At 58.8% G+C, this 24,634-nt stretch overlaps 1 protein-coding gene across 16 annotated transcripts in view; it reads left to right on the top strand.

Moving 5' to 3' along the window:
- Positions 1-24,634, top strand: part of SPEG (striated muscle enriched protein kinase) — a 60,761-nt gene that overhangs the window by 30,326 nt on the left and 5,801 nt on the right. For 14 of the 16 annotated variants that reach the window (XM_043909936.1, XM_043909930.1, XM_043909929.1 and 11 more), the window contains 23 exons: positions 553-728; positions 3,200-3,460; positions 4,579-4,737; positions 4,838-5,027; positions 5,137-5,360; positions 7,782-7,901; positions 8,115-8,219; positions 9,072-9,278; positions 9,676-9,799; positions 9,913-10,088; positions 12,619-12,731; positions 13,022-13,190; positions 13,424-13,520; positions 13,622-13,822; positions 15,158-15,215; positions 15,789-15,866; positions 15,973-16,151; positions 16,655-16,681; positions 17,302-17,454; positions 17,631-17,673; positions 18,925-18,993; positions 19,236-21,252; positions 21,763-21,894. In XM_043909936.1, the coding sequence (XP_043765871.1) occupies positions 553-728; positions 3,200-3,460; positions 4,579-4,737; positions 4,838-5,027; positions 5,137-5,360; positions 7,782-7,901; positions 8,115-8,219; positions 9,072-9,278; positions 9,676-9,799; positions 9,913-10,088; positions 12,619-12,731; positions 13,022-13,190; positions 13,424-13,520; positions 13,622-13,822; positions 15,158-15,215; positions 15,789-15,866; positions 15,973-16,151; positions 16,655-16,681; positions 17,302-17,454; positions 17,631-17,673; positions 18,925-18,993; positions 19,236-21,252; positions 21,763-21,894 (5,078 nt within the window). Of the gene's footprint in view, positions 1-552; positions 729-2,065; positions 2,882-3,199; positions 3,461-4,578; positions 4,738-4,837; positions 5,028-5,136; positions 5,361-7,781; positions 7,902-8,114; positions 8,220-9,071; positions 9,279-9,675; positions 9,800-9,912; positions 10,089-12,618; positions 12,732-13,021; positions 13,191-13,423; positions 13,521-13,621; positions 13,823-15,157; positions 15,216-15,788; positions 15,867-15,972; positions 16,152-16,654; positions 16,682-17,301; positions 17,455-17,630; positions 17,674-18,924; positions 18,994-19,235; positions 21,253-21,762; positions 21,895-24,634 lie in introns of those variants that run through there. The other 2 variants (XM_043909944.1, XM_043909945.1) reach the window with 2 other exon arrangements.

Genomic DNA, 24,634 nt, shown 5'->3' with positions numbered 1-24,634 from the left:
GTTTGGGTTCTCTTTTTCAATTTTAAATGATTATCTAGTCCCCAGTGTGGTTTTTTTTTTTCCCCCAGTGTGGTTTCTTAACACTGTAAGTTATTTCCTATTCCTTTTGGGAAGTGAGAAAGCTATCTGTCCATTAACATAAGTAAAAACAAGACAAAATCTAAGGATTATCAAGAGCTGAATAGCTTAAGGTGTTACTCTTAACTGCAATTGCCTGGAAAACCCCATGGACAGAGGAGCCTGGTGGGCTACAGTCCATAGGGTCACAAAGAGTTGGATGCCAGTAAGCACACACACACACGGACACACAAGTGCAGTTAGGTTCCAAGAAGGGAGTGACCCAGGTGGGCAGAGGGTGTCTGGAAGTTCCTGGGGGGGCATGGTGGTGGGATTTCGAGTCAGGGTGAAAAGCAAGCCCTGTAACTCAGGGGTACCCATGCCCAGTGAGACATATCTGGGGAATGGACAAACGATGTTGGGGTGGGAGGCCTGCTTGGCTCTGCAGCCCCATACTCACGAGGCCCGGGGACTGAGTTCTCTCCCTCCCGACAGGCTGAGAAACCGTCAGCCCGTGCGCCCAGACCAGCGGCGCTTTGCCGAGGAGGCAGAGGATGGGCTGTGCCGGCTTCGGATCCTGGCTGCTGAGCGGGGCGATGCGGGCTTCTACACCTGCAAGGCGGTCAACGAGTATGGCGCTCGACAGTGCGAGGCGCGCCTGGAGGTCAGAGGTGAGTACCTCATGCTCTCCACGAACCCTCACCCTGGCCCCGGCCTCATCCCTGCCCGGTTGCCAATTTTCACACAAGCTTAGTTAATGGCGTGCCACAACTGAAAGGGCCTTCGAGGTCCCCAGGTTCAGCTGCTCATGCTGTAGTGAGTAAGCTGAGACCCAGAGAGGGGAGGCAGTTTGCCCGAGGTCACACAGCAAATTGTTGAGCGCTCAGCTTACTCCACAGTACTGCCCTCCCCACGCTCCATCACGCCTGCTCTGGTGCCAGGTGGAGAGACCCTGCTTCCTGTCGCCGGCGGGCCTCATCTCACACTCTTCTAGGCCTTGGTCACCTCGCCAGGCCCCTTCCTCACACCCACTCCCTGCTCCTCTCTTGCCTCTTCCACCCATCCCATCGCTGTGTGGGTGATACCGTGGTTGGGGGTGGCAGTGGGGAGTGTTTGATAGTCGGACCCGTCCGGAGGGGCCCTCGGAGTGACTTAGGCATGGAGCATTGCAGGGACCCCGGGGTCACCAGGGTGAGCAGAGCTGGGAAGAGATGGAGAGGACTGGGCCCCTGGAGTTGGGGCATAAGGGCAGGTGGCCTCTAGGCCTCAGGGACTGCAGGCAACCCTTGGGGCTGATGCTTTTCCTCCCTAGTGCAGGCCGTCTGCCTTACCTTCTACTCCCCCCCACTTCCCTGTGGGCAGTTCAGGGCCAGGAACCCCTCTCCCCAGCTCCACACTCAGCCACCACCCCCTCCTCCTGGCAGAGGCCAGCTCTGAGGAGCCCCCCAGCCCCCTGTTGGAGCCTGGACCCTGAGAGTCATGGTCACCTCCCCGGTCCCCACGCGCTTAGTGACCGACCATGCCCATGCCTGCAGTGTCTGGGGCTGCCACCTCTTACATCTCTTAATTCTTTAGCTCTCCTCCCACTCACACCCTCCCCAAGCCCAGCCCCCTTCCCTGTCCTGCTCCTTCCCCGTCCCCCCACTCCCCCACCCCCCCCAGGGCCTGGCTCTGCCTTGCTTTTCTGTGTTAACCCACGTCTCTCGGTGCTTCTCTCTTTGGGATTCCTCCCAGTGTCCCCCAGGCTGTGGGGGTGCTCCTGACGCCTAGGAATGCCTTTCTCTTGGTTGCCCAGGGCCTCTGCCTGCCCAGGAACCCTGGAGACCTGGCCCCTGGCTGACTGCCGCCCCCTCCCCCCAGGGCCGACCTGGGGGAAGCCGAAAGTAGCCATGCCACCCTGGCAGTCTTAAGAGGGGCCCTAGCCAGGTCTGCGTGCGTGTGCGTGCCTGCGTGTGCGTGTGCCGCACTAACCTGCCGCTTGCTGACTGAGGTTTTTGTCTGTACACAGGCGAGTGAGCTCAGGGGGCCGCCTGCGCTCCCCCCGCTACCCTCCGAGCCGCGCCCCTGTCTCAGGCACCTCTCGGACCTCGCTGTGTTTCACTGCCTCCTGCCCACAGACCCTGCCGGCCCGGACCCTGTCCCAGCCTCCCCTCCCCTCCCCACCCACGCAGCGTCCTGGGACAGCCCATGAGCCCCTATGGACCCTCCCTCCCCAAGCGGACACGTGGTCGGGCAGGCTGGGAGCTCCCCCACGGACTGGGTGCCAGGAGGGGGAGGCGGCTGTGAGGGGTATCAAGACCACCCCCCAGTCTCTCCCCGAAGGGGAGCACCCAGCGAGTGCATGTGCTGCCGCTGCTATAGGCCCTGTCTGTCTTTCTGTTTGTCTGTCTGTGTGTCTGTGACAGTCAGGGAAGGATGCCCCCCAGCTGGCGTGGTGTCAGGCAGAGGGGGAGAGGACGTGGCCTGGCGTCCGTAGGATGGAGGGAACCAGAGGGGCAGGGGGCTGTGGGCAAGGGGCTCAGGGGGCACTGACCATTCCGGAAATGGGTTTCAAATGGCACAATCCTTTCTATTTCACAAGAGACCAAAAACCAGAGGCCCTTCCTTGGGCCCTGTGCTGATGAGGAGGCCTGGCTGAGGCCTGGCCCTGGGCGGCAGGCTTAGGGCCCTTTGGGGCTCCCTTGTTCACCATCAGGGCCAGGGATGCTCTATTGAGAATGACAGTTAGCCAGGCTTGGCGCAGGAGTAGGGGCCTGCTGTAGCGGGTGTGGACGTATTCAGAGATACCTGTTTCTTAGTTCAAATAAAGTCCAGTTTGTACCCAGCTGGTGTGCTGTGTCTTCTTTTTCCGCCGCCGTCTCTGTCCCCATGTGGCCCTCTCGGTTTCCATGCCCTTGATTCTCTCCCGCTTCCCCTGAGTGCCCCCTCTCCGGCCCAGGTGGGATGGCCATGCGGAAGCCAGGCCTGGGAGCTCCTTGCTGTCTTGGCCTGCTGGGCGGGCGGGCTTTCCCTGTCTCCAAAGGAACAAAATGCATCTCTCTCTCTGTGTCTGTCTGTCTCCCTGTGTATGTGCGTGTGTGTCTCCCTCGCCCCGTGTTTCTCTGCTCCGTGTGTGCCCCCTGTGGCCGCTTCCCCCACCCAGCACACCCTGAAAGCCGGTCCCTGGCCGTGCTGGCCCCTCTGCAGGACGTGGACGTGGGGGCCGGGGAGATGGCGCTGTTTGAGTGCCTGGTGGCGGGTCCCACCGACGTGGAGGTAGACTGGCTGTGCCGAGGCCGCCTGCTGCAGCCCGCACTACTCAAATGCAAGATGCATTTCGATGGCCGCAAATGCAAGCTGCTGCTCACCTCTGTGCATGAGGACGACAGCGGCGTCTACACCTGCAAGCTCAGCACAGCCAAAGGTAACTGCCCACTTGGGCCCGAGGGCTGCCGCCGGCTCCCAAGAGCTGGAGGGAGGGGAGTGGAAGTGAAGGAGCCCCGATGGAGCTGGTGTCGAATAAGACCAGAAAATGGGCCTCCATCTCCAGGGAAAAGAGCCGTGGGGGTGGGAGAGAGTGCAGTACATCTGCCTCCATCAAGTCAGCACAAAGCAGGTGTTTGACACGGTGTCAGTGTTCACTCTCGTTCCTGTTGGGGAAGCCCACTGCCAACGTGTAGCAACCACACCTGGACGGGGGTTCCAGGTCCTGCCCTGCCACATGGCAGCCACGTAACTGGACAAGTCACTTCATTTCTCTGAGCTTCAGGCCATTCGGCTGTAAACAGGGATCGTGATAATGCCTGCCTCGTAGGAGGAGCGCTAGGACTAATGAGATAATGTATGGATGGACAAAGCTGAGCTCCTGGTGAAGGATGGTGCCTAATGAATGTCTGCTGTTATTATTATTAATGACATCTCTGACCTGGTCCCCGTCCTCATTTGAGGAGCTGAGATCATGCCTCATCTGGTTGTGGTGACGTGCACCTAAAGGGGATACTGAGGCCTTTATAAGCAGGAAGGGATCAGGTCAGCGTCAGAGGCTGCTGTTTTCCCCAGAAGATCCTGCGTGCCGTGGTAGTGTGGGGCACAGGGGCATGTGCTCTGGGTCTGGGATGGGGGCGAGGGAGTGTGGGCACGACCTGGGCATAGAGGAGAGTTCCAAGGGTAGGGGGAAGGGGTGTCGAGGATGGAGTGGGCTTGGCTTTAGGCCCTTCTCTTAGAGCTGTGCTGAGGTTCACCCTGGGTGGGTAGGACAAGGTGAGGAGGGGAGAGCCAGGCCATGCCCTTGTCTCCCACGTGTCCCCACTGCCCCAGCAGCCTGCTGCCTCCTCTCGCTGCCCACCAGCCTCTGGAGATGGTCCGGCGTCTCGATCTTGCCCGTGGCCTCAGTCTGGTGCCCCGGGACCTGGCTGGGCTCTTCGCAGGCTCCAATTTTTGTCCGAGCTCCTTTTACCTGCCCAGCACGAGGGCGGGACTGGCAGGTTGGGGTGCCAGGGCTCCACAGCCTTCCCTGCCCCAGTGCTGACCCCTCCCCGCCAGATGAACTGACCTGCAGTGCCCGGCTGACCGTGCGGCCCTCGCTGGCGCCCCTGTTCACGAGGCTGCTGGAGGATGTGGAAGTGCTGGAGGGCCGCGCGGCCCGCTTCGACTGCAAGATCAGCGGGAGCCCGCCCCCCTCCGTTACCTGGACTCACTTTGGTATGGCCCTCCACCCCGCAGATGTCGGGGGCGGGGAACTCCCAGGGGTCAGAGGGCAGGGCCCCTGGCTGAGGCTGCCGCCTGCCCCCGTCCCTCGCAGGCCGCCCCGTGGAGGAGAGCGAGAACGTGCGGCTGCGGCAGGATGGGGGCCTGCATTCGCTGCACATCGCGCACGTGGGCAGTGAGGATGAGGGGCTCTATGCGGTCAGTGCTGCCAACACCCATGGCCAGGCCCACTGCTCGGCCCAGCTTTACGTGGAGGAGCCTCGGACAGCCGCCACCGGCCCTAGGTACCACCCTGGGCACCCCCGCCCCACGGCCGGGGCTGCCTCTGGGGGCCCCAGCCCTGTGGCAGGAGGTATGACTCCGGGCCCCTGGGCCACTGTGTGGTTCTTACAGCTCCAAGCTGGAGAAGATGCCCTCCATCCCTGAGGAGCCGGAGCAGGGTGAGCTGGAGCGGCTGTCCATGCCTGACTTCCTGCGGCCGCTGCAGGACCTGGACGTGGGACTGGCCAAGGAGGCCATGCTGGAGTGCCAGGTGACCGGCCTGCCCTACCCCACCATCAGCTGGTTCCACAACGGCCACCGCATCCAGAGCAGCGATGATCGGCGCATGACACAGTGTACGTGTCCGGGAAGGGACCCTGGGACTGTCCCCTCCAGCACCCTCTTTGCTTGCAAGAGCCCATCCCCTCTCCCCACCCTCAGGCCTTCCTTCTCTCACCTGGTCAGGGATGGGGGTGCCTGGGAGCCCTGAGAGGCTGTGGGGTCACAGCCTCCTGCCTTGAGCCCACCCGGCCCCCATCTGCTAGGTCACCACTCTCGGCCTCAGAGGCCCATTAGTACTTACTGGCCCAGCAGTCCAGCCTGGTACTGACTGTGGGCAAGATACAGAACTCTCCAGGCCTTAGTTTCCTCATCTGTGGTAGGCTTGTTGTGGGAATTGAATCAGTTAATACACAGAGAGCATTTAGGGCAAATAGCAAGGGGCCAGTGAGTGTTAAGTGTCACTGTTATGGCTGCTATTGTTACCATTACCATCATCCTTGTTGATAAAGTGATGCTGCTCACACCCTCCTGGAGAAATTCCAGTGAAAAACCCGACGTGGGTAGCGTCTGCATCAAAAGGATGCTTGGTCCAGGGTTGTTCAATAACAAATAAAGAAGAAAGAGCTGCAGGAAAATTACAGAGGAACATATTTGGGATGGTGTCCTCCTAGCCCGGGGTATTTTCTCAAGGAGTAGCTCAGTTCCATCCTTGAAGGAATCTGAGCCTCATGTGAGAAGGTCTACCTACACCGTCTCAGACAGTGCCACCCCACGACCCGTGATGGGTTCCTCTAACTGCTGCTGCAGTGTGACAAAACTCGCCTTTGGTAAGCACTTCTTGAGTGTCAGGCCCTGATGCTAAAGGCCTGACATGAGAATCCCACCTTCCTCACCACAGGCCTGTAAGGCAAGTATTATGGTCCCTGTTTACAGATGGGCAAACTGAGGCTTACAGAGGGAGAGGTTTACCTAAAGGCAGACAAATACCATCTGACTTCCTAACCAGGACATCTCCTGTCACCCGTGCTCTACTCACCCCTCCCTTCCCCAGTGTCACCGCCTTGGTGCTGACCCTCCCCTCCATCCCCATCCACTGCTGTGTTTGCTCAGCCCACAGGCTTCCCATCTCCCAATCTGCTCTGAGGCCCAAGCTGAGCGTCTGTCTCAGGGTCTGAGCCGGCGCCTCTGTTTCTGTCTGTATCTGGGGTCAGCAGTGGCCCTGGGCTTCTCTTCCTTTATAAATAGTGTCAGCAGAGATAAATGAATGGGTGGCTGTTCTGGGCAGAGATAACCTCTAAGAGTGGGGAGGGGTGTTTGGGGACAGCCCTGACGTCGAGGAGGAAGGACAATGCAGGTCTCTTCCCCTTCATGTCCCTCCGGGGGATGGCCTCCTCACCATCATTCAGGAAGCATGGTGTAGAGAGAGACCTTGGGAATCAGAGGGAACCAAGTTCGAGCCATGGCTTCATCGTCTATTAGTGATGTGACCTTGGAACAAGTCTGTTAATATCTCTGACCTCATTGGTAACACGAGGACACTCTTGCAGGATTGTTGAAAGGATATGGAGAAAGAAATGCACATCAAATATCTGGCACGGACTGGGCACAGTGCTAACAAATTTTACTGTAATTTATAATCTAATGTATTTGGCATTTACTGCATGCAAGGCATTCAATTCTGAGCCTGGTAGGACAAATCAGCTCTGTCTTCAAGGAGCTTACAGGAAGCAGGACACGTGCAAGAAAAGAGGAAGGACCACCTGAAGCAGTGGGCTGGGTGCTGGGGGTCCTGGGGAGGGAGTCAGAGATGGAGGTGCAGAGGGGACCAGGGACATGGAGAGGAGTGCCCAGGGCTGACACTCACTAAACTACATCTTGAAGGAGAAGGTGGCCTCAGGTAAGAGAAGAACAGTCCAGAAGAGAGGAATTTTGTGAGCAGAGACCTGGAGATGGGTCTCATGTGGCTTGTTCAGGGACCTGATGGTGGGTCAGGATCAGGACATGGAAGAAGAGCAGGAGACAGGGGTGGATGAGAGTTTGGACTGAGGGCTTTGGAGGCCACCTGTTTGGCAGTAGGTGCCATGAAGGGCCTCAGATGGAGAGATCACACGTGATGCGGCTGGTAGGGTGTGGACCACACAAGTGGAGGCTTTCATGGACTCTGCGCTTGAGATGGGATGGGCAGTGGCGCTGAGGATGGAAAAGAGAGAACTGTCTGGGGTAGGAACCTGCAGAGGGTGAAGTGTTGTGGAGGATGATGAGAAGGTCTGGGCCTGAGTGTTGGGGGACTGGGCGGGAGGGGCAGGGCCGCAGGTGTGGACGGGCAGCCTGGACCTAGACTGTGACTCCCTTCTGTGTCTGCCCTGCCCTTCCTTCCCGCCTGTAGCAGGTTGGGCGGGAGTGGGCGGTGAAGGGCCAGGCCTGGATGGCGTGGGCCCACCCTCCGGAGTATCCTCCCAGCTCAGGCCCAGTGTCATGTCCCTCCCCGCCCCCAGACAGGGATGTCCATCGCTTGGTGTTCCCCGCCGTGGGACCTCAGCATGCTGGCGTCTACAAGAGCGTCATCGCTAACAAGCTGGGCAAAGCCGCCTGCTATGCTCATCTCTACGTCACAGGTGAGGCAGGTACCCTCCGGTCAGCTGGGTACACAGTCTGGCCTCTGGCCCACCTGGGGACCTGGGTGAGGGCAGGGCCTCTGCACCAGCTCTCTTTCTCCTCCGTTCTCTGGGGAGCCACCTGGCCTTGCCTGTGCCCCCGGGGCTTGGCGATCCCATGGGGGCTGTTGGGCCCTAAAGGACCCCCACGGACGCCGGACCTGTGGCTTTCAGATGTGGTTCCAGGCCCCCCAGATGGCGCCCCTCAGGTAGTGGCTGTGACCGGGAGGATGATCACGCTTGCATGGAACCCCCCCAGGAGTCTGGACATGGCTATCGGTGGGTTCCGGCCACACGGGGCCGTGGGTGGGGAGGTGGGGCATGGACAAGACAGGCTCAGGCAGGGCACCCGGGGGGCCAGGAGAGGAAGGCAAGGCCCAGGGGGACATACAGGTCGGAGTGGGGGTGGATGGAGCATTGGGAACAGGACAGAAGTGGCTTTGCGGGCCCGCTCCCCATGGTTGACAGAGCCCTGGCTCTGGGTCAGGGGAGGAGACAAAGTGGGGGCTGCCATGTTGCCTTCTCGTCTCAGAGGGACTGGGTGCCTGGGTTGTGGTTCTTCCCCTTGCACAGTTTCCTCCTGTTCTGCGCCTCAGTCTGTCTACCTCGGGTGGTAGCAAGGAATTAGAACTAAGTTAAGCTCCCTCCCCTCCAGGACTCTTGCCTGGTAAATCCCATGGACAGAGGAGCCTGGTAGGCTGCAGTCCATGGGGTCGATAAGAGTCGGATATGACTGAGCGACTTCACTTTCATTTTTCACTTTCATGCATTGGAGAGGGAAATGGCAACCCACTCCAGTATTCTTGCCTGGAGAATCCCAGGGATAGGGGAGCCTGGTGGGCTGCCGTCTATGGGGTCGCACAGAGTCGGACACGACTGAAGTGACTTAGCAGCAGCAGCAAGCTCCCTCCCTGCCTATAACTGGACTGCATGCCTGACACCTCATGGTCTCTGAGCCTTCCCCCACCTGTGGTTGGGCAGGAGCAGGTGGGGGAACCGGCAGAAGTGACAGGAGAAACTGAGGCAGGTCCTCAGACCAGACTGATGATGAGTCCCTGGGTCCCGAGCCAGCAGAACGGGGGCGGGGGGCGCCCCAACCAGGCCCGCCTCTAGCAGCTGCCTCCCCACCAGACCCAGACGCCCTGACCTACACCGTGCAGCACCAGGTGCTGGGCTCAGACCAGTGGACGGCGCTGGTCACGGGCCTGCGGCAGCCCGGGTGGGCAGCCACCGGGTTGCGAAAGGGGGTCCAGCACGTCTTCCGGGTTCTCAGCACCACCATCAAGAGCAGCAGCAAGCCCTCGCCCCCGTCTGAGCCTGTGCAGCTGCTGGAGCGTGGTAAGCCTGGTGTTCCTGGAGGGGGCAGGCGAGAGCCATCGGGCCAGGGGACTGGGTGTCCGTGGAGGAGGCTCCAGGGCTGGTGTGGATGCAATAACTGGCAGGATTGGCATGGCTGCGCACACCCCCTGCCTGTCAAGAGTGCTTCCTTCTCCCTCCTGAAAGCTGCACGCACTGTGGTTGAGGCTGAGGCTCTGGGTCGGAGGAGCTGGGGGTCCAATCCCAGCTCTGCCGCTCCTGGCTGAGTTCCCTAGACGAGTTGCTAAACCTCTTTGAACCTCAGCTTCCTCGTCTATAAAAAAATGGAGCTCACATGGTGATGGGGAGGCTTCCAAGAGCAGTGGGTGCTGAGGATCTGATGTCAGGCTCAGCACTGAGCCAGCTCTCCTGTTCCCAGGCCCACCCCTGGAGGAGGCACCTGCCGTGCTGGACAAGCCAGACATCGTGTATGTGGTGGAGGGACAGCCCGCCAGTGTCACCGTCACCTTCAACCATGTGGAGGCCCAGGTCGTCTGGAGGAGGTGGGCCCTGCCTTGCCTGCCCTACTCCTCACATGAGGCGCCCGGCTCCAGCCGGCCAGGCTGACCTCCCTGGGGCTGGATCCTGGGTGACCGCCCCGTCCTGTGTCCCTCAGCTGCCGAGGGGCCCTCCTAGAGGCCCGGGCAGGTGTGTACGAGCTGAGCCAGCCGGATGACGACCAGTACTCTCTTCGGATCTGCCGGGTGAGCCGCCGGGACCTGGGAGCCCTCACTTGCACTGCTCGCAACCGCCACGGCACACAGGCCTGCTCGGTCACCCTGGAGCTGGCAGGTGGGTGACTGCGGCCTCTTTTTCTCTCCCTGCTCTGAGGCCCGCAGCCCTCTCCTCATCCCCCAGGGGTACACACCCACCTGACCATCCTAGGTGCCTCTGCTCAGACTTGTCCATCTAATGACCATGATAACTGCAGTAGTAGTAAAAATAATGGTACTAGTACTAATAAGATATTTATTGAGAATTTATTGAGTATGTGGTAGGCTCGGTGTTGAGTACCTTACATTTATTATTTGTTTAATATTTAGATCAACCCTGTGAGATGGAGTCAGCTATTATCTGCATTTTACAGATGGGGAAACTGAGGCCCAGAGAATGTGCTAAGTAACAGGCCCGGAGTCACACAATGTAATAAGTCAGGAGCTAAGATTCAAGCCTGGATGCCCTACTCCAAAGCCAGACAGTGTTCCTAACTCCTGTGTTAAACATAGCAGGAAATAGTACTTCCAGAATAACAAACTGGGGTGGGGGCGGGGGTGGGGGTTGGAGGAGTGTGGGGAGGGCAGGGCGGGGATGAAGGTGGAGAAAAAGGCGCAAGTGAGAGCATCTTATCATCAGACTCCCAGCTCTGGGATCCTGGCTGCTGCCCTTTTGCACAAACCTGTTTGACAGAGCCTCCCAACCTTTGCAGAGAGGTTTCTCCTTTCAAGATGTAGTCTCTCAGACCGTAGCCTGCATTAACTAGTAATTGTCTTGTTTTCCGGTTTGTTAATTAACTCTAGACACATGTAACTGCCACTCAGAACTTCGGATCAGCGTGAGCAAACAGTTACCTGCTGAGTAGATAAGATTCCAAGCAAATGCAAAGAAAGTGACATTTTAGTTAGCACAGGCCATCTTATCACGGGGTAAATGTGCATCTTATGGTGCTTTAAAGAAATTGTTGAAGTCCACTTGAAACTTTCTGATCCTTTTGACCTTCGTAGACTGACCCCTGCCACCGCCTCCATCCCATACCCAGCAGACTAGGGACCAGATTCCTAGAGGGCAGGACGGGCAGCTTTAAAGTGGGAGAGAGGTGGCCGTAGGGTGTGTGAGGAGGAGATATGGGGGCCCTTCTGGCCCTGCTGTGGACGGTGGATGGGGTGGGGCCACTGATGGTCCGGGTCCCTGGTTTCCGTTTTCTGTCTTCCCCTCTGCCCCGCATCCTCCCACCCTATCCCACCCCGGCACTTCCCACTCAGCCACCCCTTTGCTTCTTGGTTGTGATTTTTTCTGTTTTGGGGGAGGTTTTTTGGTCATACTGCATGACTTATGGGATCTCAGTTCCCCAACTAGGGATCAAACCTGAGCCCCAGGAAGCAGAGTCCTAATCCCTAGACCACTAGGGACGTGCCAACCACTTGCTCCTTGTTAGTACCGCCTGTAGGATTCATCTTTCTTCCCAGATGTAGGAGGAGCCCAGGGGTTTGGGGGGGCCCTGGACACTGAGAGAGCAGCAGCCAGCCTGGGTGGGGCAGTGACTGAGGGAGACTGAGTCCCATTTGCCAGAGCTAGAGCAGGCCTGGGCTTGGACCACACCCCTTTCTGTTGTGCCCACCCCTGTCCCCCACGTGGGTGGCGTGGTCCCTTCCCTCCACACCGGGCCGTGGATGCATTTTCCCCAGGATGCTGCCCCTTTTGTTCGGTGCAGAAGTCGAGCTGTGTGTGCCTGCGGCTGGGTGGTGCTCCCCGCCCAGCACCCCTGCTTTCCCCCCTACTCCCCTTAAAGCCCAGATCCTCCAACACTCTGAAAGGAGGGGGAGGGCACCAGAAGTTTCTCCAAAAAAACACAAGCACATTGGAATATGTATTGAATTCTGTCATGAGAATTAGGAGCTGCTTTAACCAGGAAATAACATGATATGTGTGGAGAATAAAATCAGTCACATGGGGGAGAACTAAACTGAGAATCGGTGACTATTCATCTTGCCATCTTCCAGATGGTAGAAGGCCCCTTAAATATTTAAATAAGATTCAGAGAGAAAACCTCAAGATGGAGGCTGTGCCATCCGTGAACTCCACGCGGGGTCACAGACTGAGCCGCCCACCGGCCCCGGATGGGTACAGTCAGAGAGGCCCGCAGCAGGACTGTGCTGAGGGCCACCACCCACAGGGGGCAGTGTCGGGCCACTCCGCAACAGCCCATTAATGCAGTGAGGGAAGCAGCTCAGGACAGCCAGTCCTGTTTTTCCAATAGAGGCAGGAAATCCAGATTTCTTTTGTGTGTGAAAATCTCCTAATTTCAAAGCTGGCCAATGAATCCCGAGAGCCCAGCAAAGCAAGCCTGTACCCCCTGGCTGAGGTTTCCCGAGATTTGCAGAACATCACGTTTAGATTTACAGGGAGAATGCTTGGTTCAGGCCAGGAATTCATGTTCTTCAGGCCAAGTTTGAGAGCCCCAGGGTGGGGTGTTGGGACTCAGAGGGGTGTGGGAGGGGGGCGGGGTCTGATGTTCTGCCTGAGGGAAGGCTCAGAGAGGGGCTGAGGAGGGAGGCCCTTGTGACCCCCACGTTCTGTTTCCCCACCACCACTGCCTGTGTTTCAGAGGCCCCCCGGTTTGAGTCCATCATGGAGGATGTGGAGGTGGGGGCTGGAGAGACCGCTCGCTTCGCCGTGGTGGTGGACGGGAAGCCCCTGCCGGACATCATGTGGTACAAGGTCAGAGGCTGGCTGCGGCCTCCTTCCGAGCATGGGTGGAGGTGGAGGGAATGGAGGGGTGACTTTCTGGGGGATGTGGAGGGGATCAGGGAAGCCTGGACAGAGAGGAGGAGAAAGTGGGACCCAGAGGCATTGGTGACGCTGGGAAACAAGGGTGGCGCCAGGCCCCTAGGGGAGCTAGCGCTAGGCCCTGAGGGCAGGGTGAGATTGGGTCTCTGGTGTGGAGGTAGAACTGGGTCCCAGGCAGACAGGAAGTCAGGCCTGGGTTGGGGTGACGGCCACCTCTGCAGGACGAGGCGCTGCTGACCGAGAGCAACCATGTGAGCTTCGTGTACGAGGAGAACGAGTGCTCCCTGGTGGTGCTCAGCGCGGGAGCCCAGGATGGAGGGGTCTACACCTGCACAGCCCGTAACCTGGCTGGCGAAGTCTCCTGCAAAGCAGAGCTGGCTGTGCAGTCAGGTGGGCTGGAACTCAAGGGGAGCAATGCTGAGTGCTCACCCAGGGATCCAATGATGTGGGCCCCCGACCGGGAAACATTCGCCCAGCCCTTCACTCTAGACCATTCCCTCCTCCAGCCCCAGCTCCAACATTAGTGCTTCTCTTCTGTGCCCTCTGTCTGCCCCGCCCAGGCGAGTCTCTGCCCCGTCCCTTGTCTTGTCCTTCCCACCTAACACCAGGCATCTCTTCCTTAGCCCAGACAGCTATGGAGGTGGAAGGGATTGGGGAAGATGAGGAGCAGCGAGGAAGGAGGCTCAGTGACTTCTATGACATCCACCAGGAGATCGGCAGGTGTGGGGCTCAGAGTGGGTATGGTGTCTGGGGGCCGATAGAGGCTGGGCCTGAGGCTCAGCAACACCTGAGCCCCGTCCTCTCCTCGCATCCTCACCCAGGGGTGCCTTCTCCTACCTGCGCCGTGTAGTGGAGCGAAGCTCCGGACTGGAGTTTGCAGCCAAGTTCATCCCCAGTCAGGCCAAGCCAAAGGCATCAGCATGGCGGGAGGCCCGGCTGCTGGCCCGGCTCCAGCATGACTGTGTCCTCTACTTCCACGAGGCCTTCGAGAGGCGCCGGGGACTGGTCATCGTCACCGAGCTGTATCCTGGGACAGTCTGGGCGGGTGGGCGGCCTGAACAACTGGTCCTTGGAACAGCCAATTAGCAACATGTTTTACACTTTACAAAGTGGTCCCGTCGACAACTGGGATTTCTCGAGGCATCTTTATTTTTTTTAATTTTTATTATTTTTGGCTGCACTGGGTTATTTTGTGGCTGCGTGCAGGCTTTCTCTAGTTGCAGCGAGCAGGGGCTACTCTTTGATAGAAGCACAGGCTTCTCACTGCAGTGGCTTCTCTTGTTGCGGAGCACAGGCTCTAGAGAGCATGGGCTCCAGGAGTTGTGGCACACAGACTTAGTTGCTCGGAGGCATGTGAGATCTTCTCGGACCAGGGATCAAACCCGTGTCCCCTGCACTGGCAGGTGGGTTCTTAACCACTGGACCCCCAGGGAAGTCCAAGACATCTTATAAACACTTCACAGAATGGAGAACGGAGACCTGTGTGAAGACCAACATTTTTTAGCTTAAATTTACAAAGTACTTGATGTGTGCCTGGCAGTGTTCTGGGAGTTTTACCAATATCTGTTTCATCATCATATATATTTATCTCTCGGAATTTTACTTTCCCCATTTTATAGATGATGAAACTAAGGTGTAGAGAGATAAAGTAACTCACCCGAGATCACACAGTTGGCAAGAGGCACATGATTTTTATCATGAAATGCAGTACAGTATATCCAAACATTTGCAGCAACTGCATTTCAGATACACGTTAATACTTGGTTTTATTTGGGAGGCTCTTCTCATACAGACAAAGATTTTATTCCTTCATAAGAGCTGTAGTTAAACAAAGTCACACTGAGGTAAGGATGCTAGTGGCTTGTGACTGCCACTAGCAGGGTGACCATGTCTTACACACTAGCTTCCTAGTCTGCAGTGTTAGAACCCAGACCTCAGCAAAATGACAAATTACTATGTGTCATGGGCCCTCTGGGTCATTCTCAAACAGAGTCAGGAGGTTCCATCCACAATCAACAAAATGCTGCTCCAACTTGAGCCTTACAGACACTTCACAGGGTAGGTGAGAAGAACATTATCCCTCTTTGACAACGGCAGGAACCTAGGCTCAGAGAGGTTAGGTGACTTGCCTGAGATCCCACAGCAAGTGAGAGTTCAAGCAGGGTTGTCCCATCTACGCACCCGGATGACAGGGGAAGGGGAAGATGCAGTTGATAGCTGGTAGCAGATGTGCTTTTGGGGAAAAGAGAACCCTGTGCTGAGCTGGGACCCAACCGGAGCTCTGGGAGTAGAGGGCACTGCCTAAGGTGGGCCCGGCTGTTGGCAGTGGTCACTGTTCTCCTTGATCCAGGACATAGCTGCACAGAGGAGCTTCTGGAGCGAATGGCCAGGAAACCCACCGTGTGTGAGTCTGAGGTGAGGGCAGTGGGTGGGAGGGGCCAGGCTGGGCACCAGCGTTCACCCACCTGAGCTCTGAGACCCGAGGGGTGCATCCCGGGCATGCCATCTGTGCCCATAATCAGGCCAGGGTGGTGTGGATAGCACTGTTAGGCAGGCAGCAGAGCCTCCTTCCCTGCTCAGAGCAGACCCCCACGCTGGGACTTGCACTGTCTTCTGTAAATCTCAGCACCCACCCTGGCCCCCAGCTCTGTTGTTTTTCGGCCTTCCTCACATAAAGGTCACTCAGACGTTACCCCAGAAGGAGCCCCATCCAGACTCGTCCAGTCTCAGTGCTGTCCTGCCGTGTAGGGTTGTACAAATTGTGCACTGCACAGTTCTCCTTATTAGCATGTAAATGGTGCCCTCCTCTAATTGTGCTCTGCTCAGCCCGTGCAGCTGTCCATGGAAACCCTGGACTTCAGTAACCCCAAGCCTGTGTTTCGGCCCCCTCCTGAAGGCCACTTCCCAGGCATATCCTGGCTTCTTGCCACAGCCCTGGTGGTGATCAAACATAATACTCCCCGGACTCTGGGCCTCCTGTCTCCACAGATCCGGGCCTACATGCGGCAGGTGCTAGAAGGAATAGGCTACTTGCACGAGAACCACGTGCTGCACCTGGACGTCAAGGTGAGATGCAGGTGGCGGGTGGAAGCAGGCAGCACCTGTGGGAGCCAGGCCCTGGGGTGTCCTCCCCTAGGCCCTCAGTTCCCATGTCTCGCCTTGTGTCCTGCAGCCCGAGAACTTGCTGGTGTGGGATGGTGTTGAGGGCGAGGAGCAGGTGAGGATCTGTGACTTTGGGAACGCTCAGGAGCTGACACCAGGAGAACCCCAGTATTGCCAGTATGGCACACCTGAGTTCGTGGCACCCGAGATTGTCAACCAGACCCCTGTGTCTGGAGTCACTGATATCTGGTAACGTTGGCATGCTGGGCTGCTGGGGTGGGCCGGGGCAGCTTCCCCCCATGCCATGCTGAGGATTCACTCAGGGGCAGAGAGGAGCTTTACTAAGCCCGGATGCCTGCCTTCTCTGACAGTCAGCTGCTGACCTTGCTCACAGGTCTCTTGCCCTTGTTACTACCTCCCTCTCCTCCCGCAGGGCCGACCTAACCACTCAAAGCCTCAGGCCTGTAGTCCTGGGTGCTGGGCCTCCCCACCAGTGAAGCAGGCACAGTTTCTTAGTCCCCAGATTCCTCCAGACTTCCTAGGCCAGCCCTGCCATGATCCTTGAGTCCTCCAGGCACGTCATGACCTCTGGGTTCAGGGTCTTCCCCCAAAGGAGGCACCCCTGTGCCCATTTGTCCATGGCAGTGTTCACAGGGAGGACCCTTCCTCAGTCATCAGTGGTAGCGAGAGGATTGCTCACTTCTGGTGGGGCGGGGCTGCCCTCTTACCCGCTCACTGTCCTTTCCCCACAGGCCCGTGGGTGTCGTCGCCTTCCTCTGGTAAGAAGCCCTCTGCTCTCAGGATCCCCGTCTCCTACCAGTTTCTCGTAGCAGGTCCAAACGTTAGCAGAGCCTAGGGTAACAGAACATTTGAGGGCTGCAGCCTGCCCCTTCTCTTCCATACCCTGGCTGCTTCCTGCCCTGGAAGGGGCCTCATGAGCATAAACGTGGACACCCTGCCTGCCTGCCCTAGCTTTGTCCACCACCACGTGCCTCCATGAGGGGCAGACACACTGATAGCATGCTTGGGAAGGCCAGTGCTGACTCAGTGCTATTAAGACAAGGGACCAGTCCAGAAGATGGGCTAGAAAGGGAAGGGCCAGGCTCCGGGGACATATCCCCTTGGCACAGACTCCTCGCTGCAGGGACAGGCTGCGGCTGGGGGAGGGCTGGCACAGGTATGCTAGAGCATGGGCCGAGGGCAGGGGTCTGGCTGCCCAGGGCGCAAGGCAGTGCTGCCATCAGGGGGACGAGTAGGGGCAGGACAGGCAAGATTCTGCCCGGATTCACCCAGCCTCCCCCCACCCCCCATCCCCAGCCCTGTGCTCCTGTGGGCATCCTACTCTGTCTCCTCTCAGCCCCGGGCCCCCCTCTCACTCCAGCCCTCTCCACCCCTGCAGCCTGACGGGAATCTCCCCGTTCGTTGGGGAAAACGATCGGACGACACTGATGAACATCCGAAACTACAATGTGGCCTTCGAGGAGACCACGTTCCTGAGCCTGAGCAGGGAGGCCCGGGGCTTCCTCATCAAAGTGCTTGTGCGCGACCGGCTGTGAGTAGGAGGTCCAGGAGCCTCCCCGCTGCAGGGCCCCCTCACGCCGCCCCTGCTCCGGCCCAAGGCTTTGCCTGTAGACAGTCAGTCCCCCAGCTCCTTAGGGGCCCCATTTTCCCAAACATTTACTGAATGAATGAATGATAAATGCCTTTTTAATGCTCCTTCCTTTACAGGAGGCCTACTGCAGAGGAGACCCTCGAACATCCTTGGTTTAAAGTGAGTCTTGCGAAGTGGTGGTAAAGAGGTGGAAGGAGAGAACATTATTAGCAGCTCCATTTATTGAGTCCCTCCTGTGTGCAGTAACCATGCTATGCATTTTATTTACGTATAATCTGTTCGCCTCACAATAGCTCTATCACTCCCCTTTGGCTGATAAGGAATCCGAGGCTCAAATTGGGGTATCACAGACTGTGAGGCACAGGTCTGACCCGCCCCCCCAACATCCTAGGCATCCTCATGAGAGTTCTCCTTGGCTCCTGAGACCAGTCCTGGGTGTCCTCACTCCTGGGGCTCACCTCTGTCCTGCCCGGGTCCTGCATACTGTGGTTGGTGGGTGGCCTGACTGGTTTGTCCTCTTGGTTTTGAATTGTCTGTGGGCAGAGTTCTCACTCATCTTCAGACCCCCAGCACCGCAGGGCATAGCACCAGGCAGAGAGAGGGGTTCAGCAAATGACCCAGTCAAAGCAAACTGTTCAGGGAGAACTGTGCTGGGTCAACAGAAGGCTGAGGTCATTCTGGTATCTGTGCTTGGAATACAAGCCTGGTCACTCAGATCAGAAACGAGCTCTGAAAAGGACAGCCTGGGTGGGTGGCTGAGGAGAGTATCTGAGGTCTGGCCCACCAAGGCTGCAGATGTCTGGGGCTCTGGCTCTTCAGGAAGACAGCTGGTAAACTGGGGAGCAGGTTTCAAGTGAGACGCCTGAGCACAGGCCTCCCAGGGCAGCCAGTGTACCATGATCGGGCCTTGAGCCGTGGCGTACGGGCTGGAGTCTGGAAGCCACCGATTTCCTCTCTCGGTACTTGCATGTGCTCAATAGCTTCAGTCGTGTCTGCCTCTTTGCAACGCTGTGGACATTAGCCCACCAGGCTCCTCCATCCATGGGATTCTCCAGACAAGAATACTGGAGTGGGTTGCCGTGCCTTCCTCCAGGGGATCTTCCTGACCCAGGGGTTGAACCCACATCTCTAATGTCTTCTGCATTGGCAAGCAGGTTCTTTACCACTAGCACCATGTGGGAAGCCTGAGGTGCCTCTCCATTTAGGTTCAGGGGGGAATTTGTCCACATGTGGGCACCTTGGTGGTGGGAGTTGTTGTGACAGACCCCCTGGGAAGGGAGCCTCAGGAGCCCAGACTCGATGCTGCTGTATCTGCTGTCCCCTCCTGTAGACATTATCTCTGCACTGCCAAAGCTGAAGGGTTAGGGTTGACGGAGGACTTTCCCTCAGGCCCTCTTGCTTGGTTTACAGGCACAGGCAAAGGGTGCAGAGGTGAGCACGGATCACCTAAAGTTATTCCTCTCCCGGCGGAGGTGGCAGGTGAGCTTGGCTGGGCCCCGCCTCTCTGTCTTCATCTTCGACATTCTGCAACTTTCTGTCTCTAATGCTGCCTTTTCTGTCAGATGCTCTCACTTCTGCGCATCTGTCTTCATCCACTTTTTAATTCTCTCAGCTGCCACATCTGCCTGTGTTAAGCCTTCTCCCCTGGGGCTGAGATGGGCCCGAGTGGTCCGTTTGGCCCTGGGGGGCCCTCAGGTCTGACCATGGCACCCTGTCTCCAGCGCTCCCAGATCAGCTACAAGTGCCACCTGGTGCTGCGCCCCATCCCGGAGCTGCTGCGGGCGCCCCCGGAGCGGGTGTGGGTGGCCGTGCCCCGAAGACCACCCCCCAGTGGAGGGCTGTCATCGTCGTCCGACTCTGAAGAGGAAGAGCTGGAGGAGCTGCCCTCTGTGCCCCGACCTCTGCAGCCCGAGTTCTCGGGCTCCCGGGTGTCCCTCACTGACATTCCCACCGAGGATGAGGCCCTCGGGGCCCCGGAGGCTGGGGTGGCCACCCCCATGGATTGGCAGGAACAAGGAAAGGCACCCTCTCAGGACCAGGAGGCCCCCAGCCCTCAGGCACTCCCCTCCCCAGGCCAGGAGTCCCCGTCTGGGCTCAGCCCCCGTCGGGGAGAGCTCCGCAGGGGCAGCTCGGCTGAGAGCGCCCTGCCCCGGGCCGGGCCGAGGGAACCGGGCCGGGGCCTGCACAAGGCAGCGTCCGTGGAGCTGCCGCAGCGCCGAAGCCCCAGCCCGGGGGCCACCCGCCTGACCCGAGGAGGCCTGGGCGAGGGCGAGTATGCCCAGAGGCTGCAGGCCCTGCGCCAGCGGCTGCTGAGGGGTGGCCCCGATGATGGCAAGGTCAGTGGCCTCAGGGGTCCCCTGCTGGAGAGCCTGGGGGGCCGGGCTCGGGACCCCCGGCTGGCGCGGGCGGCCTCCAGCGAGGCAGCACCCCACCACCAGCACCCACCTGAGGCTCGGGGCCTGCAGAAGAGCAGCAGCTTCTCGCAGGGTGAGGCGGAGCCCCGGGGCCGGCACCGCCGAGCGGGGGCACCCCTCGAGATCCCCGTGGCCCGGCTGGGGGCCCGCAAGCTGCAGGAGTCCCCCTCCCTGTCCGCCCTCAGCGAGGCCCAGCCACCTAGCCCCGTGCGGCCTAGTGTGGCCAAGCCCAGCACCCCTAAGGCTTCAGAACCTCCTGTGGGCACCCGCAGTGAGGCTGCACAGCCCCCAGCACCCCAGCCTGCCCGAGAGAAGGCCCCAGAATCCACACCAGAACCAGCCCGGGCCCCTAAGCCCGCACAGCCCCCGACAGCTCTGCAAACCCTGGCGCCTCCGCTCACTCCCTACGCCCAGATCATGCAGTCGCTCCAGCTGTCAGGCCAGGCGCAAGGTCCCCCGCAGGGCGCAGTCGTATCTCCTGCATCTCGGTCTCCTGCATCTCGGTCTCCGGCATCTCGGTTGGAGCCCAAGCCCCACCCGGCTGTGTTCTCCAGGGTGGCCTCCCCACCTCCGGGAGCCTCCGAGAAGCGCCTGCTCCCGGGAGCCGGGGCAACCCCTGGGCCAGCCGAGAAAGCCCGGGTCCCTGCGGTGCCCCGCAGGCCAGGGAGCAGTCTCAGCAGCAGCATCGAGAACCTGGAGTCGGAGGCCGTGTTCGAGGCCAAGTTCAAGCGCAGCCGGGAGTCGCCCCTGTCGCGGGGGCTGCGGCTGCTGAGCCGCTCGCGGTCGGAGGAGCGCGGTCCCTTCCGCGGGGCGGAGGAGGAGGACGGCATCTACCGGCCCAGCCCGGCGGGCACGCCGCTGGAGCTGGTACGACGGCCCGAGCGCTCGCGCTCCGTGCAGGACCTCAGGGCGGTCGGGGAGCCGGGCCTCGTGCGCCGCCTCTCGCTGTCGCTGTCCCAGCGCCTGCGTCGGACCCCGCCCGCGCAGCGCCACCCGGCCTGGGAGCCCCGCGGCGCGGACGGCGAGAGCTCGGAGGGCGGCAGCTCGGCGCGGGGCTCCCCAGTGCTGACGGTGCGCCGGAGGCTCAGCTCCACGCTGGAGCGGCTGTCGAGCCGGTTGCAGCGCAGCGGCAGCAGCGAGGACTCGGGGGGCGCTTCGGGCCGCAGCACGCCGCTGTTCGGCCGGCTGCGTAGGGCCACCTCCGAGGGCGAGAGTCTGCGGCGCCTGGGCCTCGCGCACAACCAGCTGGCGGCCCAAGCCGGCGCCGCCACGCCTTCCGCGGAGTCCCTGGGCTCCGAGGCCAGCGCTACGTCCGGCTCCTCGGGTGAGAAGGGGCCCCCGGGGGCGAGTGGAGGGTGAAAATGTAAACAGGTGTGGTGGGATCTGGGGATGCGGGGCTGGGATGTCAGGTGCGCTGAGAAGGAGAGGGCCAGGGACTCCCAGCGCAAAGAAGCAGAGATTTCTGGAGGCCCCCAGGACAGAACTGGCAGGACTGGGGCCGCGGGAGGCTGAAGGGTAGAGGCTCTTGGAGGAGTCGGCCAGAGTCGAGGCTGTGTGTTAGTCGCTTCGTGTCTTTGTGACTCTTTGGGACCCTATGGACTGTGGCCTGCCAGGCTCCTTTGTTCATGGAATTCTCCAAGCAAGAATACTGGAGTGGGTTGCCATGCCCTTCTCCAGGGGATCTTCTAGACCCAGGGATTGAACCCTGGGTTTCCTGCATTTCAGGCAGATTCTTTACCGACTGAACCACCACCACCAGGGAAGGGTCGGGGCTAAAAGTCCTCTGTTCCCTGGTAGAGGCCAGGCAAGTGCTCACAGGCTTGGTTCTTCACAGCTCCTGCAGAAAGCCGAAGCCGCCTACGCTGGGGCCTCTCTCGGCTGCGGAAGGACAAGGGGTTGTCACAGCCAAACCTCTCTGGCAGTGTCCAGGAGGATTTGGGTCACCAGTATGTGCGCAGTGAGTCAGGTAATCCAGGCCTGCTGGATGAGTAGCCCCCTGCGAGCCCCAGGGAAAAGTTATAGCCGGGTACAACTTGGCTACAAGTTGTAGCTTGGAGGACCCCTGGCAGTGGTGGAGGGGGCCAGGAGAGAACAACAATGATCATAATAGCTTCAGCTGTCATTAATTAGTAGCACCAAGTGTCCTTTAAGCGGTTAACAAGCATTGCCTCACTCACCCCTCGCATGTTTGCTTAGGAGCTAGTCTTGTCATCTGCCCATTTTACAGGTGAGGGAACAGAGGCTTAGCCATGCTAAGTAGCTTGTCCAAGTCACAGAGCTGGTAGTAAGTTGGATTATATGACCCTCTGCACCCAGAGCCCAGAAGTGCCTTTGTGACACTGTACTCATGCCTTTCTTTGGCCAGCCACCCTCTCCCCAGAATGTCTGTCCCTGGGTGTGGTTCTGAGGGAGCTCAGGATCGGACTCCCTGCCCCTCAGCACCCCCTGATGCTGTGTGTACGTGGGATTGTTGTGTGTGTTCTCATTTGCATCCGACGCTTTGCGACCCCATGGATTATAGCCCACCAGGCTCCTCTGTCCATGGAATTTTCTAGGCATGAATACTGGGGTGGGTTGCCATTTCCCACTCCAGGGGATCTTCCCGACCCAGGGATCGAACCCTCGTCTCTTGAGTCTCCTGCATTAGCAGGCAGATTCTTTACCCCCTGAGCGATCTGAGAAGCCCGTGAACATGCTCCCAAAGACACTCTTTCTCTCCCAGCCTAGAGGCCCACAGTCTGGACTGTGCCTTCAACCTTCCATTTTTCTATAGCCCCAAACACCTGATCGCCCCTCTCTATCCCCTCTGCCCCCACCGAAGACTCTGCACCCAGACAAGCCTCCTCCGGGGCTCTTTGCTGCGGGGAGCAACACCTGGGATATGCCCTGGTCTATCTCTCTGCCCACATGTCCCAGGGCTGTGGCGGGGGAGGTATTTCCTCCCTGGGTCACCTCAGTCCTCCACTTGAAAGTGGGGAGCATTACTCATGGATGGCAGAAGTTCAGGAGGCCAGGGTTTCCAGACCAACCTGCAGAGAGGAGCAGGCCCACCACACCAGGCTACATGCAGGGCCTTTATCAGTCACCGATCTCTTCTTCTCCAGTTTCCGATAAAACTCAGAACTGTTCCAGATGCATCTCAGCAGGGCTCGTGACTGAACATGTGACCTCGTCCCTCCTTGGCCAGGGGGAACCTGGGCATCTCACTCTAGGCAGTGGGTGGAGAGGGCTGTAGTGAGGGAAGAGGAGGGAGGGAGGCCAGATGGCGGGCGCAGGGGCAGTGAAGGAGGTGCGGGTGGGGCGGTGTTGCGTAGAGAGAGAAACCAGCCCGAGGCCTGGGGACAGTTTATCCCTTCCCATCTGGGGCCCCCCTCCTGACTGTTTTGCTTGTGCAGCTGGTTTCTTGCCGAGGCTGTGTCTTCTTACTTCAGCCTCTGCCCTTCTCCCCTCGGGAAGAAGGCTGTCCCACGTCCACCTTCCCAAGTCGGGCTGGCCCCTGGGAGGATCGTGAGTGGGACTGGCAGAGCTGGACCAGGGTCACCTTTCATCTCTCCTTCTCCTTGGCTCCCTCTCTCTCCCCACTACCCAAGATCCTCCCTTGATCTGAAGGTGGTCATTGACAAAACCATATTCCCTTTATGTTGATGGCACCTGGGTGTGGGAGCCCTCCTAGGGGAACGCTGGGGTACAGTGGGAAAAGGGGCAGGCTGACGTCCTGTCAGCCTCTTCTGCAGATCCTCTTCTCCCAGCTCATCCACACCCTGCCCCCTGCTGGTTCTGCAGACAGGCAGGAGCCAGGGCTCCCAGGTGTATCTACCTGTCAGTCCACATGAAAGAAATCCACCTCCCCCACCACCACCACTACCATCCCCAGACCAGGATGGGATTTTTCTAAAAAGACATTCCCAGGGAGCAGGAGTGCAAATCCTTAGGGCACTAACGAGCCACAGGCCAGCAAAGACCTGGAGCAAAGACAGTGGCCATCTGCAGCCCTGCCGTGGGCCCATTCACCAGTCTGCTGTGAAGCCAGCTTTGCTGAAACAGCCTCTTTCTCTGGGGGTCTGTGCCTGGCTTCTCCACCGGGCATGTTAACGAGATAATAATCACAGCAATAGAAGCTAGCATCTATGAGCGTTTATTATATGTTAGACATCTGCTAAGTGCTTTACTTGCCTCTTTGAATGCTCATGACAACTCTGTGAGCTTGGTGTTATTATTTTCCTCAATTTACAGACATGGTCCAAGGTCATGCAGATCTGGTGTCCTTCCGTTTCAAAAACTCTCGCCACTTAGCTGATCTGCGGGAGGGTGTAGAAGGTCTGGGACAGGTGCCCCAGACCCTGGGGGGACGAGGGATGGGGGAGACTGACACACTTTGGGGGTCTGCCCCAGGTTTGCCTTGACTTTAGGTCTTTTGAAATTGCACATTTTGATTGAACATATGTTCAGTCTTGGGAGTCTCAGGTCAGGTCACCAGCTCCTGTCACTTGCCCTACGGTACCCCAGAATGAATGGGTATTGCAGGAGCTTAACCATTGTAATTTTTCAATATTTGTTTTCATCTTATTTAGCAAGTGCTTATAGGGATTTCCCTGGCTTTCCAGTGGTTAAGACTCTGTGCTACCACTGCAAGGGGGCGCGAGTTCAATCCCTGGTCGGGGAACTAAGATCTTGCATGCCGTGCAGCATAGCCAAATAAACAAAAA

The sequence above is a fragment of the Cervus elaphus genome, chromosome 8, assembly GCF_910594005.1.
Source record: "Cervus elaphus chromosome 8, mCerEla1.1, whole genome shotgun sequence".
NCBI lineage: Eukaryota > Metazoa > Chordata > Mammalia > Artiodactyla > Cervidae > Cervus > Cervus elaphus.
The sequence above is the reverse complement of the archived record's forward strand: the minus strand, read 5'-3'. Positions and strand labels throughout refer to the sequence as shown.